The sequence below is a fragment of the Microtus ochrogaster genome, chromosome 8, assembly GCF_000317375.1.
Source record: "Microtus ochrogaster isolate Prairie Vole_2 chromosome 8, MicOch1.0, whole genome shotgun sequence".
Lineage (NCBI taxonomy): Eukaryota > Metazoa > Chordata > Mammalia > Rodentia > Cricetidae > Microtus > Microtus ochrogaster.
The window spans coordinates 32415732-32429859 of NC_022015.1; the positions used below are offsets into that span (position 1 = coordinate 32415732).

The following is a 14128-nucleotide window of genomic DNA, read 5'->3' on the forward strand; positions in this document are numbered from 1 at the left end:
GTGTAACACCAAGCCATACACATTTCAATAGGAGATGGGCCTTCTGAACAAGGGCTTCATTGGCTGCTGCTTTCCAGGTTTCCTTTGCAACAGGAGTCCAGCTTCAGCCACACACACCCAGGCTACACCTGTTGGTACTCAGTAGCACATCTATAACAGGGTAGCAGTAAGGAGGCCACAACATGACCCATTGGGCTTCCTGGTGGCCCTAAGGCACTCCAGTCAATGTGTTGAGAAAGTCTGTCTGATCGCTGCCTAATAATCAAATTTCTCCTCCATTCCTTCCTCCTCTTCCTCCCCTTCTTTCTTCTCCCCATTCCTCCTCCTCCTCTGTTTCATGTGTGTTGTGTGTATCACGTACATGTGTGATACATGGATGTGAGTGTGAGCACACATGTTGAGTGTCTTCCTCTGTCATTGTCTACCTATTGCCTGGAGACAAAGTCTCTTGCTGAACTGGAAGTTGGTCATTTAGGTGTGGCTGGCTGGCCAGGGAGCAAGCTCGCAGGGTCTGTCTGCCTGTCTTTACCCTCTCCATTTCAACCAAATGCACACATAGCCACACGTGGTTTTTTAAGTGGATGCTGGGGATTCAAACTCAGGTCTTCATGCTTGTAGAGCAAGCAAGTGAACCATCTCCACAGCCCATTAAGTTTAGTTTATATTAAGCATGAGCCTGTTCCTATTCTGCCTTGGACCTTGTCACAACAGGTAGCACGGATAAGACTGAAGTGGCCAGTGAGTTCTGGAATAACTACTGAATGTCGTCTGCCTCTAAACAGAAGGCATGCTTTTGTTCTCCTGGCATCTGGCTAGTGTATCTGTGCTTAAATGGTCCAAATCAGAAACAAAGATCATTTACCCTGCCTCAGGAGCAGAGAAATGGCTGATATTTCGCTGCCCAATGTGGCCATTGAGAGACTCGGCTTCTCTGTAAAGGAAGCTGCTGTATGTCCTTCTGCCAAATGTTTGTGTTTGTATCTCTCAATGGGAAAAAATCTTCATAAAGTGGTTGTGACTGGTAGAGAATTTGTAGAGAAGTCTTTCAGTGGGCAGCTGAGGCAGGGTCTTGCTGTGAGCACAGGGTCCCACATGCAGACATAAGCATACCTGTTTCCTGGGACAAGCTCTCCACTTCTTGTTTCTTCTGAACGCTGTTCTCACTAAGTGTCTGTCTAATCCTGTTTGCACTGCCGATTTCCACATCTTCCTGGCCAGCCAATAAGGACAATTGAATGTTCTTTGTTGCAGTGTGCTTGATGGTAGCCTTTGCACTAGATTTTGGAATGCAAGAAGCAATCACCATAGTGTCTTTATAGTAGGAAGCATTTGGGGAGCATGGAGGAGTAGTTGGTCCAGGCCCAGTGGGGCTGGTCAGCATTGCAGCATCAGGTCACCACTGTCTCCTTTTCTCTTCCAGAATCATTGACCAGCGATTTGAGAAAGTTTCCTACTTTGTCTTTGGTGACTTCAACTTCCGCCTGGATTCCAAATCTGTTGTAGAGGTAGGTAGGCATGGGTTTCCTCCTCAGCCTGGGCATTGAGTTTCCTTGCGGCAGAACTAATAATGGTAGAGAAATGCTGTTTAGGCAACTTCCATGTCACCCTTTTTATAGATTGTGATTTTTTTTTTTATTTTTTGTTTTTTAAGTTAAAATTTTTGCCTGGTGGGGAGGGAGGGATCTGGATAGTCATTTAGCCAGTCAGCCAGTACTGGCCTTAAGAATAGGCATCCTGGGGGGCAGTGGTGGCGCAAGCCTTTAATCCCAGCACTCAGGAGGCCGAGGCAGGCGGGTCTCTGTGAGTTCAAGGTTAGCCTGGTCTACAACTTTAGTTCCATTTCAGGACAGCCAGGGCTAAACAGAGAAACCCTCTCTCAGAAAAAACAAAACAAAACAAAGGCATCCCTGTGTCCTGCTGGCTCAGTGTCCCTTATAGACAACAGCCTGGGGGGAAACACTGTGTGTTGCTGTTCTGGTACCTGCAGGGCTGGGTACCTTTAAGCTCTGGGCTGTTTCACACTGGGATTTCCACTGCTTAATCCTCATCAAACACCAGGAAAATGGTTGTTCTACTTGATTTAATCCACTGAAGCTCTCTTGGTTCAGAGAACTCTAGAGCTGACAACTATGGGGACTCTAGGCTGGGGGCCAGGGTTCTGGAGTCCCTAGAGTGACTGCAGCTGGCACACTTTGACACCAAGACATTTTGATGCAACCACTGAGATTGGAAGGAAACTATGTGGCTAAGGTGTGCTGCCAAGGAAAGCAAGTACTGTGGTGTTGGCTTCAAGGCCAGATTTCTCTGTAGTAAGAGCCATACCTGCCACCAGGTAAGTGCTCAGGCATACGGAGCATATCTATCCTGGCATAGATAACTGGGTGCCTGGCTTCTTTCAGCTCTTTCATGGTTCTTATGTGATTAGGACGTACCACCTTCTCTGGTGGTGGAAAAGTAAGACACTTCCCCTCTCACCTTCCATACCCACCCTGCCTGGGCTCTTCTTTAAAGCATGTGGCAGCACTCGGAAATTCACATGCAGGGGCCCAGTGAGGACAGCATGAAGTTACGTAGCACCTCGGATTACTATCTTCTCATTAGTTCCAAATCTTGTCACACATTAATCTTCCATCCTCAGTAGAAAATTATTTTTTAAAGACAGAGTTGAGCAGGTGTCTCCATTTGGTTGATAAAAATGAGTGATGTGCCGTTAAAATCATGTGTGTTTAATTAAGCTGGTGGTACCTCATCATGGCAGGCCCGTGGGGTACAATTTGAACTTTGTAGTACATGGGGTCTCTCTAGATGCCCAGTGGGTGCAGGGGTCTTCTCTGGCTGGGTGTTCAGTGGGTAGTGAGAAGGGGATCCTGGGTGTTCAGTGATTCCTGGTAGCAATACATCACTTTTTCTTTTATTCTTCTCTCATACATTATATCCCGACTGCAGTTTCCCCTCCCTCTACTCTTCCCAGCCCCCCTTCCCACTCCGCATCTCCCCTCTCCCCTGACCCACTCCTCCATTTCTCATCAAAGGAAGAGTAGGCCTCCCAGGGATATCAACCAAACACAGCATAACAAGTTACAATAAAACCAGGCACAAACCCTTATATCAAGGCTAGACGAGGCAACCCAGTAGGAAGAAAAGGGTCCCAAGAGAAGGCAAAAGAGTCAGAGATACCCCCAACTCCCACTGTTAGGAGTCCCACAAGAACACCTACCTGCACAACCATAAATCTTATGCAGAAGACCTAGCTTAGACCCTTACAGGATCCATGATTGTCACTTAGTTTCCTTGAGGTAGCAGTGCATCTTAACCGAGCCATGAAGGAAGAAGGAACACTAAGAGCATGGGCAGTTTCTAAAACAATCAGATTAAAGACTGCCCAGACCTCCACTTTCTTGTTCCCAAGCTTCTGAGCTGAGTTGCCATCTTGCTGCTGGAGGCCAGCAATTCTACACACGGTGGTTTTTCCCTGCCTCCCCAGAGGCTTCCACTTGGAGCACAGTAGCCATTGTGAAAGGAAAGGATTCTTAGAAGGCCAGTGCTGGTCAGCCTAAAGCTGCCCGTTGTTGGTGAAAGGTCAGAAAGCTTCTTCACAGTAGACTTTTCCTTCTGGGTGGAACACAGGCCATAAGAGAAAGCAACCCATCTGAACAGACTCAGAATGGCTAATAGGCACTCTCTGAATCTGTCCTTCAGGATGTGTTTCTGAACAGACTCAGAATGGCTAATAGGCACTCTCTGAATCTGTCCTTCAGGATGTGTTTCTGAACAGACTCAGAATGGCTAATAGGCACTCTCTGAATCTGTCCTTCAGGATGTGTTTCTGTGGGAGGACACTTTGGTTATATGTGGGTTAGTGGACACGTGGCTATTCCATACAACAGGGCTGTATGCAAAGTCAGCAAGGAGCTCACCAGGGCCATTAGCTTCACTGCCTGCCCTTTGCCTCCTTATGGTGCCTGGGCAGAGTTGGGCAGCTTCAGTTATCATAGAAATGAAGCATTCTGCATATGTGTGTTCCCTAAGGAAGCTAGTAAGTGCCCAGGGGGTCTTCAGCTTGCTCTGTACCACATAGCTTTCTATTAGCTTCTAGCCAGAGCTGTGTTGGCTACTTTGCTAAGCTGGAATCAGGGATACTGGGGAGGCCAAGTGATGGTGAGACTGGAACACCCTGTCTTCCAGCTACCTCTCCTTTGCTGTGGGTCAGACCATGGTGGGGGCACTGGAGAATGGAACTGTGGGGAATTAGAGAAAGCACCAGGAGATCTCACCTAGCTGCACAGTCCCCTTTTCTCAAGGTGTGAATGGTTTTGTGTCTCATGGCTGCTGTCTACCTCTGTGAGTCGTCAGGAAACCCGTCAAAATGAGTGTCACCTCCTGGTCTGTTAGAGAACTATTGGCCTTTATGGTAATCTGCTAAGTGTTAGATGTGTCTGGAGCTCTGACCTCACAGCACTGGCCTTGTGGATGGTGAGTTTATGTCACCTGATGGCCGATGGATGCATCTGCAAAGCCACCCAGGTCTCCTGTAGTCCTTGCTGTTTGGAGAGAGGTTTTCCAAGAGGAGGGGTAGCGTTTGGGAGAGGACTCTAAGTTTCTTAAGTAAAGTTCCTGTGTCCCTGGAGCTCTCACTGCTGCTAGCCCCTTTACCTACACTGTCCCCATTCATGCCTGAGCAGGTAGTGTTGACTGACTTTGCCTGCACCACTCCTTCTAGAATGCATGGCCTTCTTAGAGTACCAGGCAGCTAAGCAGCTAGAGTTCAAGGTTCATTTTTCCTAGGTTTTACAGAGCCAAGTGGTTGGGCTCTCCAGTGGCAGGTCTGGATGAAGTTTTAGCACTAATTCAAGAACATTTGTATTTGAGAAAATGTCCCTGTGGTCTTGCTATCATGCTGCTGTACAGATTCCCACAGAAGGGACAGTGTCTCCAGTCATGGGGAGAGGACCCAAAAGTATAGAGGAGGAACCCTTTCAGCCATTAAGTGAGGTCTTTTAAACACCACTGTCTTCGTGCCACCTACCTCAAGGTATTACATGACACAGTAACAGGGCTAAATACTGTACTCACTGTGGGCTCTGGGCCTTGCCTGAGGAGGGACCACTGCAGCCCCTTGTCATCTCTGTGGGGAGCTTTCCCCATGCACAGTTTGGCTTGTATGTCCCCACATGAGGGCTCCTGGCACTGCTGTGCTGTGGTCATATCAGTTCTGCTGGGCTCCTATAAACAGCACCCTCCACAGTTTTCTTCTCAAAGCCATTGGGATGGGACAGCATGACCTACATGGCTGTAACACCCCCCAAGGAAGCCTCCTCCTCAGGGAGGCCCTCACAACAGGGCAATGAGGTCATTGGCACCGGGCTCTTGCTAACCTGGTATGCCGCCTGATGGCTGTGGCTCTTCCTTCATCACTAATTCTCGAGTACATCCCTTCCCACTTTAGAAGCCTGGAGCTCCTGTCTCTGCCGTCATTCTGGCACGTGCAGAGGAGTGGGAGGAGAATCAATAGTTTTTAAACTGGATTATTTGCTCAATAAATAAATGAATATCTCTTAGATCTATGCATTAATTCTTGGAGGGCTTTTGAGGCTCTTTAAGGCCTGTGGATTGCTGCTGTTCATTCAACCAGTAAAGCTTACCTTTACCTTCTGTATATATTTTATCACGTAAGTAAAGCAAACGGTAAAAAAAAAAAAAGGTGGAAAACAATTTATTAGTGTAGGTTTTATTTTTTTATTTTTTACTTTTTATTTTTTTTTTTGTGATTTTTCGAGACAGGGTTTCTCTGGTTTTGGAGCCTGTCCTGGAACTAGCTCTTGTAGAGCAGGCTGGTCTCGAACTCACAGAGATCCGCCTGCCTCTGCCTCCCGAGTGCTGGGATTAAAGGCGTGCGCCACCACTAGTGTAGGTTTTAAAAGCCCGTTTAGTGAAGCAAAGGTTGTAGCTCTGAGATTAAAGACCCCATATCCTTATAATTTTACTATTACCAACCACTATGAAAATTCCATGGCACATGGTCCTACTACCCCCCTTGAAAACCCTGTCCCACTGCATCTCCCAGACTCACACTGTTCTGTCTACTGTCACACTCTACCATGTGTAATCTTCTGCCAAGAGAGAAGGCAAAGCCCCCTTCCCCACCTAGGACTGCCTGAGGACCCATAGGAAGCATGTAGCCCAGCCAACCCATGCTAACTGGAGCATTGCCTATGATGGCTTCTGGGGGCCTCTGACTGGGACAGCAGTTCATAGACATGGCCACTTGGAGTGCCAAGCCTTTATCTTCACTTCTCCTCTCTGTGTTTGTCCTTCCTGGAAGGACTGTGGATACCTCAGTGTGAGCACCTGCAGACCAACTGGGGCCCAAGTACTCTTAGGGATTTCTGTACCCTCATTTCTGACAGGTCACCTCCAAGTGACTTTCATATTTCTGAAAGGCAAAGTAAGGAAGAAGAAGAGTAAGAAATCAGAAGAGTCACAGACAGATGTTAGCTATGAGTAGAAAGGTATGCTGTTCCGGATACAGGATGCCCTCCTTGCAGGAAGGTGTCTTCTGGAAAAGCAGTCCTGGGGCCGAGGGAAGGCTGGTGCCTAAGGTACCCAACACGTACAGGTAGTTTATCTACAGGTGGCTCACCTCCTAAAATGAAAGTGGAGATTGATTTTTAGTGCCTGGCCCAGCCTAGACTTTTGCTTTGTTTTCTTAGGCCACTGGATCCCCACTCAGAACAGAGCCCCCCTCAGTTGACCTGCCATCCTGGACAGGCAAGGAGATTCCAGTCTTCCAGGGAATAGGGCTCATTTGATAGCCCTGCCCCTTGGGGTCTCATGCCATCACACTGACTGGCAAGATTCATCAGAGGTTAATTAAATCCATCTCCAAAACAATGAAAGGCCAATGAGCTAAGCCCAATCTCAGTAAATTAAATGTATAAAATGCAGCCATTGTTCATCCTGCAGGGAGGGCGGGCTCAGGCTCTGGGGTACATCCAGGAAGGGACCAGCTTCTAGGCTCTGGGAGCTGTTGGAGCACAGTAGAGACCTGCTTGTCACTTGCAGTGAGGGAGGAGTGTGGGGATGGGATGGGTGGCCTGTGAAAGAGGCTCTGTGTGCAGAGCTGTGAGGCACTGCCCCCAGGAAGAGCAGCTTCTTATGTTTCAGATGCAAATGAATGCAAACATGCTTGCAGAGCAGAACTGAAAAGATGATACTCTGATCAAATTTGGCACCGCTTAAGCCATAATTAAAACATACACAAATTAAACACGATTATCCTGCCGTGTAACAGGACCACGCGCCATTACTCTAATTAATAATGCAGCCTCCAGCAGTCCTGCTGCTGGGATTGCTTGGAGGGTATGTTTTATGCCTTGCACAGTGGCAACTGGCAGCTGGGGTGTTCAGCTGGCTACGGTGACTCAGAGTGACAGCGGTGCCAGCCGCGCCTGTCTCTGCATGGTCTGGGCTCACCACACCTGCTGTCCATCACCTCCCTATCCGTGATAGATGCATTTTCGAAGCCGGTTGTCTTTCACAGTCCTGTTGCCAGTTGCTGACAGCTACATGCTTAGGTGCCAGCTGTACCTGTTGTAGAGCAGGGCCTAGTGAAGGCACCACTGTCTCTGCACAAGCCTTCCAGAGGACCCCGCTCCTCTGGAAGTACAGAGTGGCACTGAGGTGACCTCAGTGGTGGCTGTCCCAGCTGTGAAGAGCACTTCAGAGGATCCCCAGTGTCACACCCACAATGTGATGAAGACCATTGCAACAGTAAGCCAGTACAGGCTGCCTGGTGTCCAGACACTACCGATATCCAGGGGCTCCTGAAAGTCAGCCAGTGAGGTAATATTGCACCTGGTCATTACTTTTGGTGACTCCACAGGACCCCCTTGCCCTAGCCAGTAGGCTATTTTTGCGTGGGGTCCAGCTGAAGTACTGGCTACCTGTGGTCATTGGGTTCTTGTTTGACAGATCCTCTGCTGAGCCCCTGTGTGCACTGCCTACAAGTACTGTGGGCATGTTCCAGACCATAGTAGGAGGAGCTTGAACCTAGGTGTTAACCAGCATATCCCCAGAGGCTCAATGAACAGGGGTAGCTGTGGTAGTCATGTCCACCCTGCTGTGTGTACAACTGTGTGAATTGAACAGGGGTAGCTGGGGTAGTCATGTCCGCCCTGCTGTGTATACAGCTGTATGAATTGAACAGGGGTAGCTGGGGTAGCCGTGTCCATCCTGTTGTATGAATTGAACAGAAGTAACTGGGGTAGCCATATCCACCCTGCTGTATATACAGCTGTGTAAATTGAACAGGGGTAGCTGGGGTAGCCATGTTCACCCTGCTGTGTGTACAACTGTGTGAATTGAACAGGGGTAGCCGTGTCCACCCTGCTGTGTGTGTACAACTGTGTGAATTGAACAGGGGTAGCTGGGGTAGCCTTGTCCACCCTGCTGTATGAATTGAACAGAAGTAACTGGGGTAGCCATCTCCATCCACCCTGCTGTGTATACAGCTGTGTAACTTGAATGGGGGTAGCTGTGCCCACCCTGCTGTGTTTGTACAGCTGTGTGAACTGGCCAAAACTAAGTCCTGTTTCTCAGCATTTCCGTGATTGGCCATGGCCTTACCTGGTGAGCCTTAGCAGCCCTTTGTGATACAGAGTTTTCCCTGTCTTTTGGAGAATAGGCATTAAGACCTGGCCTTCATGTGAAGTGGGCACTGCTGTGTCAGAGTCCAGTAGAGTTTTCGTGAGCTCCTCAGGGCCTGCTTCCCCTGGTTAGCAGCCCTCAGAATTCTATCTAGTCAAGAATGCAGGCAGATCTGCACCGTGGCTCTCACCAGTTCCTGGAACATTCTGCACATTCAAGTTAGTCCCCTGCAGTGAGTCATAGTAGCAGCCCTTCTTTCTCTCCAACTAGGCTTCCCACAGGGCCAAGTGGACATTTCATTCCACCTTTGCCTGCAGGAGATTGGGCACTTAGGTGGCAGGAAGCCTGGGACCTGGGGCCTCAAATAGGGTGTACACAAAGTACCACCCAACTTGAGGGCCCTAAAAAGTTATGGTGATAACAGAATTCCTAACTAAAACCATTGGATTTATTTTTAATGACTCAAAAGAAGACCTAGTTGGACCATTTCTGAATAGGGGTGACAGTATCAGCTATATCACAGTTTGGGTTTTATATTCAGAGTATTTACTTCTGCAAAGATCAGTTTGCATGCCTTAATTAGCCAGTGTTTCTACTGTGTTTTTATTCCAAGACCCTATTAGAGGAGCTAGATCTTTGGACTGAGACTGCTCAAGGATTTGGCTGCATACTTATGGTCTGTCCTGGCTCTTAAGCACTCTGCTCTGCTTTCTGTCCATTCTTCCCAGCTTCGTGATCCTAGGGACATCCTGAAGGGGTACTGCTGCAGGTATACCTCCAACTAAGACAGAGAGCGTGACCCACAGGGCCAGCACAGTCTTGTGAGACCCTTCTGGGCCATGGGCGTGGGCACCTGCTACATGTGAGCCTCAGCTTGTGCCCATATTCCTATAAAAGTAGGTCATACACTATCGTCGTGAGGCGAACAAGTCACTCAGGCTCATTAGCGCCTGTCCAGCTTTGTCCAGCTGCTGCAAGCAGGAGATGATGGGATCTTTATGATACTGTTTTCGTATACACGGTTGACAGTGTCCAGCAGGGAGAAGGACAGAAGATGGACCTCTGCGACAGTTGATAGTTCCCCAAACAGCATCCATCGCTGATGCACTTGTGTGTTGTGAACTTTGCACCGCAGGCCTTTATGCCCTGCCCTGTGACCTACAGGGATATCAGGCCATCTGATGTTTCCTCTACCATTATTGGTAACATCTGATTTCCAAAATGGTGAGGCTCTTCAACTGGACTTAATTTGTTTGGAAAGTCAGAGGAGATGAACCGGGGTAATGGATGGGGCCTGCCTGAAGGAAGCTCCAGTGGCCAGACCTGCTTTGCTCTCAGGCCTCCTGTGTCACATGGAATCCCATTCCAGAAAGCTCAGGAAATCATGTCAAATCCTGTCCCGAGGGTAGGCGGGTCAGACACCACATCCTGCTCCTGAGCCAGTCTACTTCCTGTTTTAGGTGAGGCTATCCTGCTGTGCCTCCCCACCCAGTGAAGCACACTTGAGCTAATTGAGGAGCTCTGGGACACTGAGATCAGTGAAGATGTTTTATGTGCTGTGCCTTGTGGGGCACCTGAGAGACCACAGATGTGATGTAGTGGGTCAGAGCTGCCACAACCACAGGTAGTGGTTGTAATGCTGGCATGTATGTATATAGTTTCTACAGCCTGGCCACAGACAACTTCCCTATGGGACAAGTCACCCACTGACTTCCACCTCGATTTTAAGGGAAATGAGGGTGTGCAGAAGCTATGTGTGTCTATATGCATGCCCAAAGTATGAAAGGTTGGCAGGGTGAATCAGTACTGTTTGTATGTGCTATTTAGTCATGAGTTTTTATCAGACACAATTAGACCTGGTGTGATATTATCCTTGCCAGCTCCATGATGGTGTTTTACTTCTGTAAGGATGGCAGTAGCTTCTCCACATGGTCTCTGGATCTAGGACCCTGGTCTCTGCCACAAAGGGCATAGACCAGCAGTCAAGATGAGCATCTCTTAGGTGTGCTGACTTCTGATTCAGTTGCAGTTCATGTCAGGGAATTTGTTTGGATTCTATTTTCATATATTGAATACAAGTCTTAAAATCACCTGCTTCCATTTTGGAGCTGTCACTTGAGTGACTTGCCAATTGGCCTTATTGTCTCCTCCATGATATGATTTGAAATAATGTCCATAGATACCAGTTATCGAGAAATGGCTAGACATTGCTTATTTGTGTTTTAAAATTCAAGTGGCTATCGCAGGACAGTGACAGGCTGAGAGGCCTGTCACATTTTAACTTTTAAATCTCTGGTGCTTGTTTCTCAGTGACCTGCATCCAGACCTAGAACTTCATCCACTATTTTATGGCTGAGGCAAGTATGTTCTGGATCTGAGATGCCCGATTTGAGGAGGTTACAGTGTCTCAGCACTCTGCGTCAGTGGCAGCAGTGAGGGAGAACTTTTCATTAGCACTGCCAAGGAAATATTCCTAGAAAAACATTCTATTAAGTTAGCAACATATGATGTAGTAAACCCAAATTTATATTAATGTTCAGTATTCTAAGAGGACTATTTTTTTTAACTTTATTTAATGTACATTGGTATAACAATGTCAGATTCTCTGGAACTGGAGTTATATAGAGCTGTGAGCTGTCATGTGGGTGCTGGGAATTCAACCTGGGTCCTCTGGAAGAGCAGTCAGTGCTCTTAACCACTGAGCCATCTCTCCAGCCCTAAGAGAACTATTTTTAACCTATATAATAGTAATTCTCTGGGTCAATTCTTCATTTTGGAAACATCAAAATGTGAGCTTAGTGGTTAGAACTGTCCTTTGATATGTTTCAAGGGACATCTGTGTGGAACTGTCATTGTGTCTAGGAGCACTTGCTGTGAGTCCTTCCCTCCTTCAGCAGAGTGTCAGATTGGCTGGGAACTGTCTATAGCCAGTCCCTTTCTGTCCTACCCGTCCATCATCTCTGCCCTGTGATGCTTGTGGAGCTTTACCTCTGTACATTTTTTTGACCAAATTTAGCTAAAAGCCTTGGGTGGAAAGAAGAAAGACTGAACCAGATGGATGTCTTCTGTACTGCCCACGGTCAGCATTCCAGTGAGGAGCCTTTCCTAGGCTCACATGCTCTTATCAAGGTGCCAACTATACATATAAGCTGGGCCTCCTTGGCACAAGCAATTTCTTGCCATACACCAGCTGATATCTGTCTGGCTGCCTAGACCAGTACAGGTTCATCACATGGGCTTCAGTTATCTAAGCCAGAAGGGGGTTTACTTGTTCAGGAGACCTCAAAGATCATCGCACCTAGAAGTGTCCCATAGTGAAAGCAGAACCTTCATTGATAGTGACCTGTGCCCTGCTGACTGTGTCTCCTGACCCAGTGGCCCCCTGCGCAGAGGCTGTGGTCAGAGAGAATCACAGTCACCTGCAGATCAGGCAGAGGCTAGGAAGGCATGCGAGCCCTGCACATGTGTGAGTGGCACTGTTCGTGAGTGGCATTAATAGATTCGTGTACAGATAAGATGGGATATGGCCACTATGTTTGTAACTGAATATGGATGCTGAAGGGGTCTTGTGAGTGATGGCATGTGTGGACAGAGTCAGGAGAGCCTCACTTGTCATGAGCCCTTCTGTGTCCCCGAGTCTTCTAGCCCCACTCTGTGCCAGCACCATGCAAAGGGAGCAGTTTGCCCAGGGGCTCAAACTTCCTTCAGAGTTCCCGCTCCATTCACAGCACAGCGGAAGGCAGCACAGCCATTCTGGCTTCACTCCCTGCCTTGCCCCTCGTGGTCTGAGATGCTGCCCCTCTCTAGCTAAACGTGCTTCAGTTGTTGCCTCAAACCAGAGTTTCCTATCTTGAGTCACCGCTGTTGTTGGAAGTCTTAGAGATTGTCACTAAACTGTAGTACTATGAAGCAAAATTCATCTTGGAAAGAGCGAACAGACTGGGACACACAGCTCAGATGGATGTGAGGGCCCAGTACAGCCCATCACTAAAATGTGTGATGTTGTTCTGGCCCTGACGGAATCCAATTGCATGCTACTGGGATAGACCTCTCTCTTCCCTGCTGTAGACATTGTTTTAAGGCTCATTTCTTTTTAAAACACCGGCTTTCCGACATTCCTAGGAACATCTGTGTGTGGCTGAAATTTGGCTGGCCACAGCCACCCCTCACCCCTTTGTCCCCAGGCCTTTGTTCCTGATTTCACGCTATCAGAGGGTCTGCATGTTTTCTTGCATGAAGTTGTCAGAAGAATAAAGGCTCAGAAACAGGGTCATGTTTAGAGGATGGGCATGAAAAATTGGTAAGATGTATCTTTAAGCCCACCCACCAACTGTTGCCCGCAGCAAGTAAAAGCAGGCCTGTGTGAGGAGCAAGCACCCTGCACTCTACCTGGAGTGGGTCCACGCTGAGCTCCACTCCTTCCTCCTAGCAATCCCTCTTCTTCCTTCTGCCATCATGCCACAGGCACATGCCAAACCTGTGAGTGCCAGGCAGTTCATGTGCCTGAGCTAAGCACCATTTTCAAGAGCGGTACGTTCTCTCCTAACTGCTTTCTGTGCAGACAGACTTGGTTGCAACACAGAACCAGTCATCCACCATCTGATACCTTTACCCATGGAGAGGCCTCTGGAACTTGGTATGACCATCCTGGGATGAGGATTGCCGGACGCTGGGCTAAGGCTGCCAATAAATGGATGTCTGGTTTTTAGTGGCACAGACGTGCCAAATAAGGTTTTACTACAGGAAGCTGTAGGTCTTGGTTGCGTGGTGCCCAACTGGCAAGATGGGGTTCCACAGAGGTGGAGTTGCTGCCATCCTGCCTGTGCTCCATCCAGGCTGTCTCAACACAAAGTGCTAGTGAGGCGAGGTCCTAAAGCATGGACAGGCTGGGGATGCTCCATCAGGAGAGTTCCCACGGAAGGCTTGTAGCTTAAAAGACCAGGGGATGTCATGGCTTCTAGGAGTAGGCTTGCTTTGTCATCTCCAGTTGTAAGGCGGTTTTACCCCCGAGGAGTGTTGCTTGTTCTTTGTGTGGCCCTCAAGTATAAGTGCTTCTGTGGCCTGGTCAGGTCTGAGTGCTGTCTGTCCACCCTTGGCTTGGCAGAGCAACCAACATCTCCAGTGAGGGAGCCCTAGAATCTTTGGTTCCGCTAACTCATGAAGTATGCATTGAAGTACCTGGTCTCCTGGATTCTGCAAATGGAGTTGCAGACATGGCTCCTTTCAGGTTCCACTTGGAGTAGGGGGGATGCCTAATCGTCTTGGGGGTGGTTTAACTTCTATCCTGCCCTAGAATGGCTGCCTGTGATGTCTGTTAGGGGGTGTCACTGCTTTGTGATTAACTCTTGACCCACCCCTCACCCCACAAACCTTCTTGAAGGAAGGCAAAAAAAAAAAAAAAAATAGTGAGGCTCCGGGTTTTTTAACAGCCTGGGGACATCTGGCCTCTGGTTTTCATCTGCTGACTAAAGTCAGGATTAAA

General features: G+C 48.3%; 1 protein-coding gene across 2 annotated transcripts in view; it reads left to right on the top strand.

Annotated features, from left to right (window-relative positions):
- Positions 1 to 14128, top strand: part of Inpp5a (inositol polyphosphate-5-phosphatase A) — a 200437-nt gene that overhangs the window by 156030 nt on the left and 30279 nt on the right. For both annotated transcript variants that reach the window (XM_026781193.1, XM_005351446.2), the window contains exon 9: positions 1421 to 1505. In XM_026781193.1, the coding sequence (XP_026636994.1) occupies positions 1421 to 1505 (85 nt within the window). The remainder of the gene's footprint in view (positions 1 to 1420; positions 1506 to 14128) is intronic.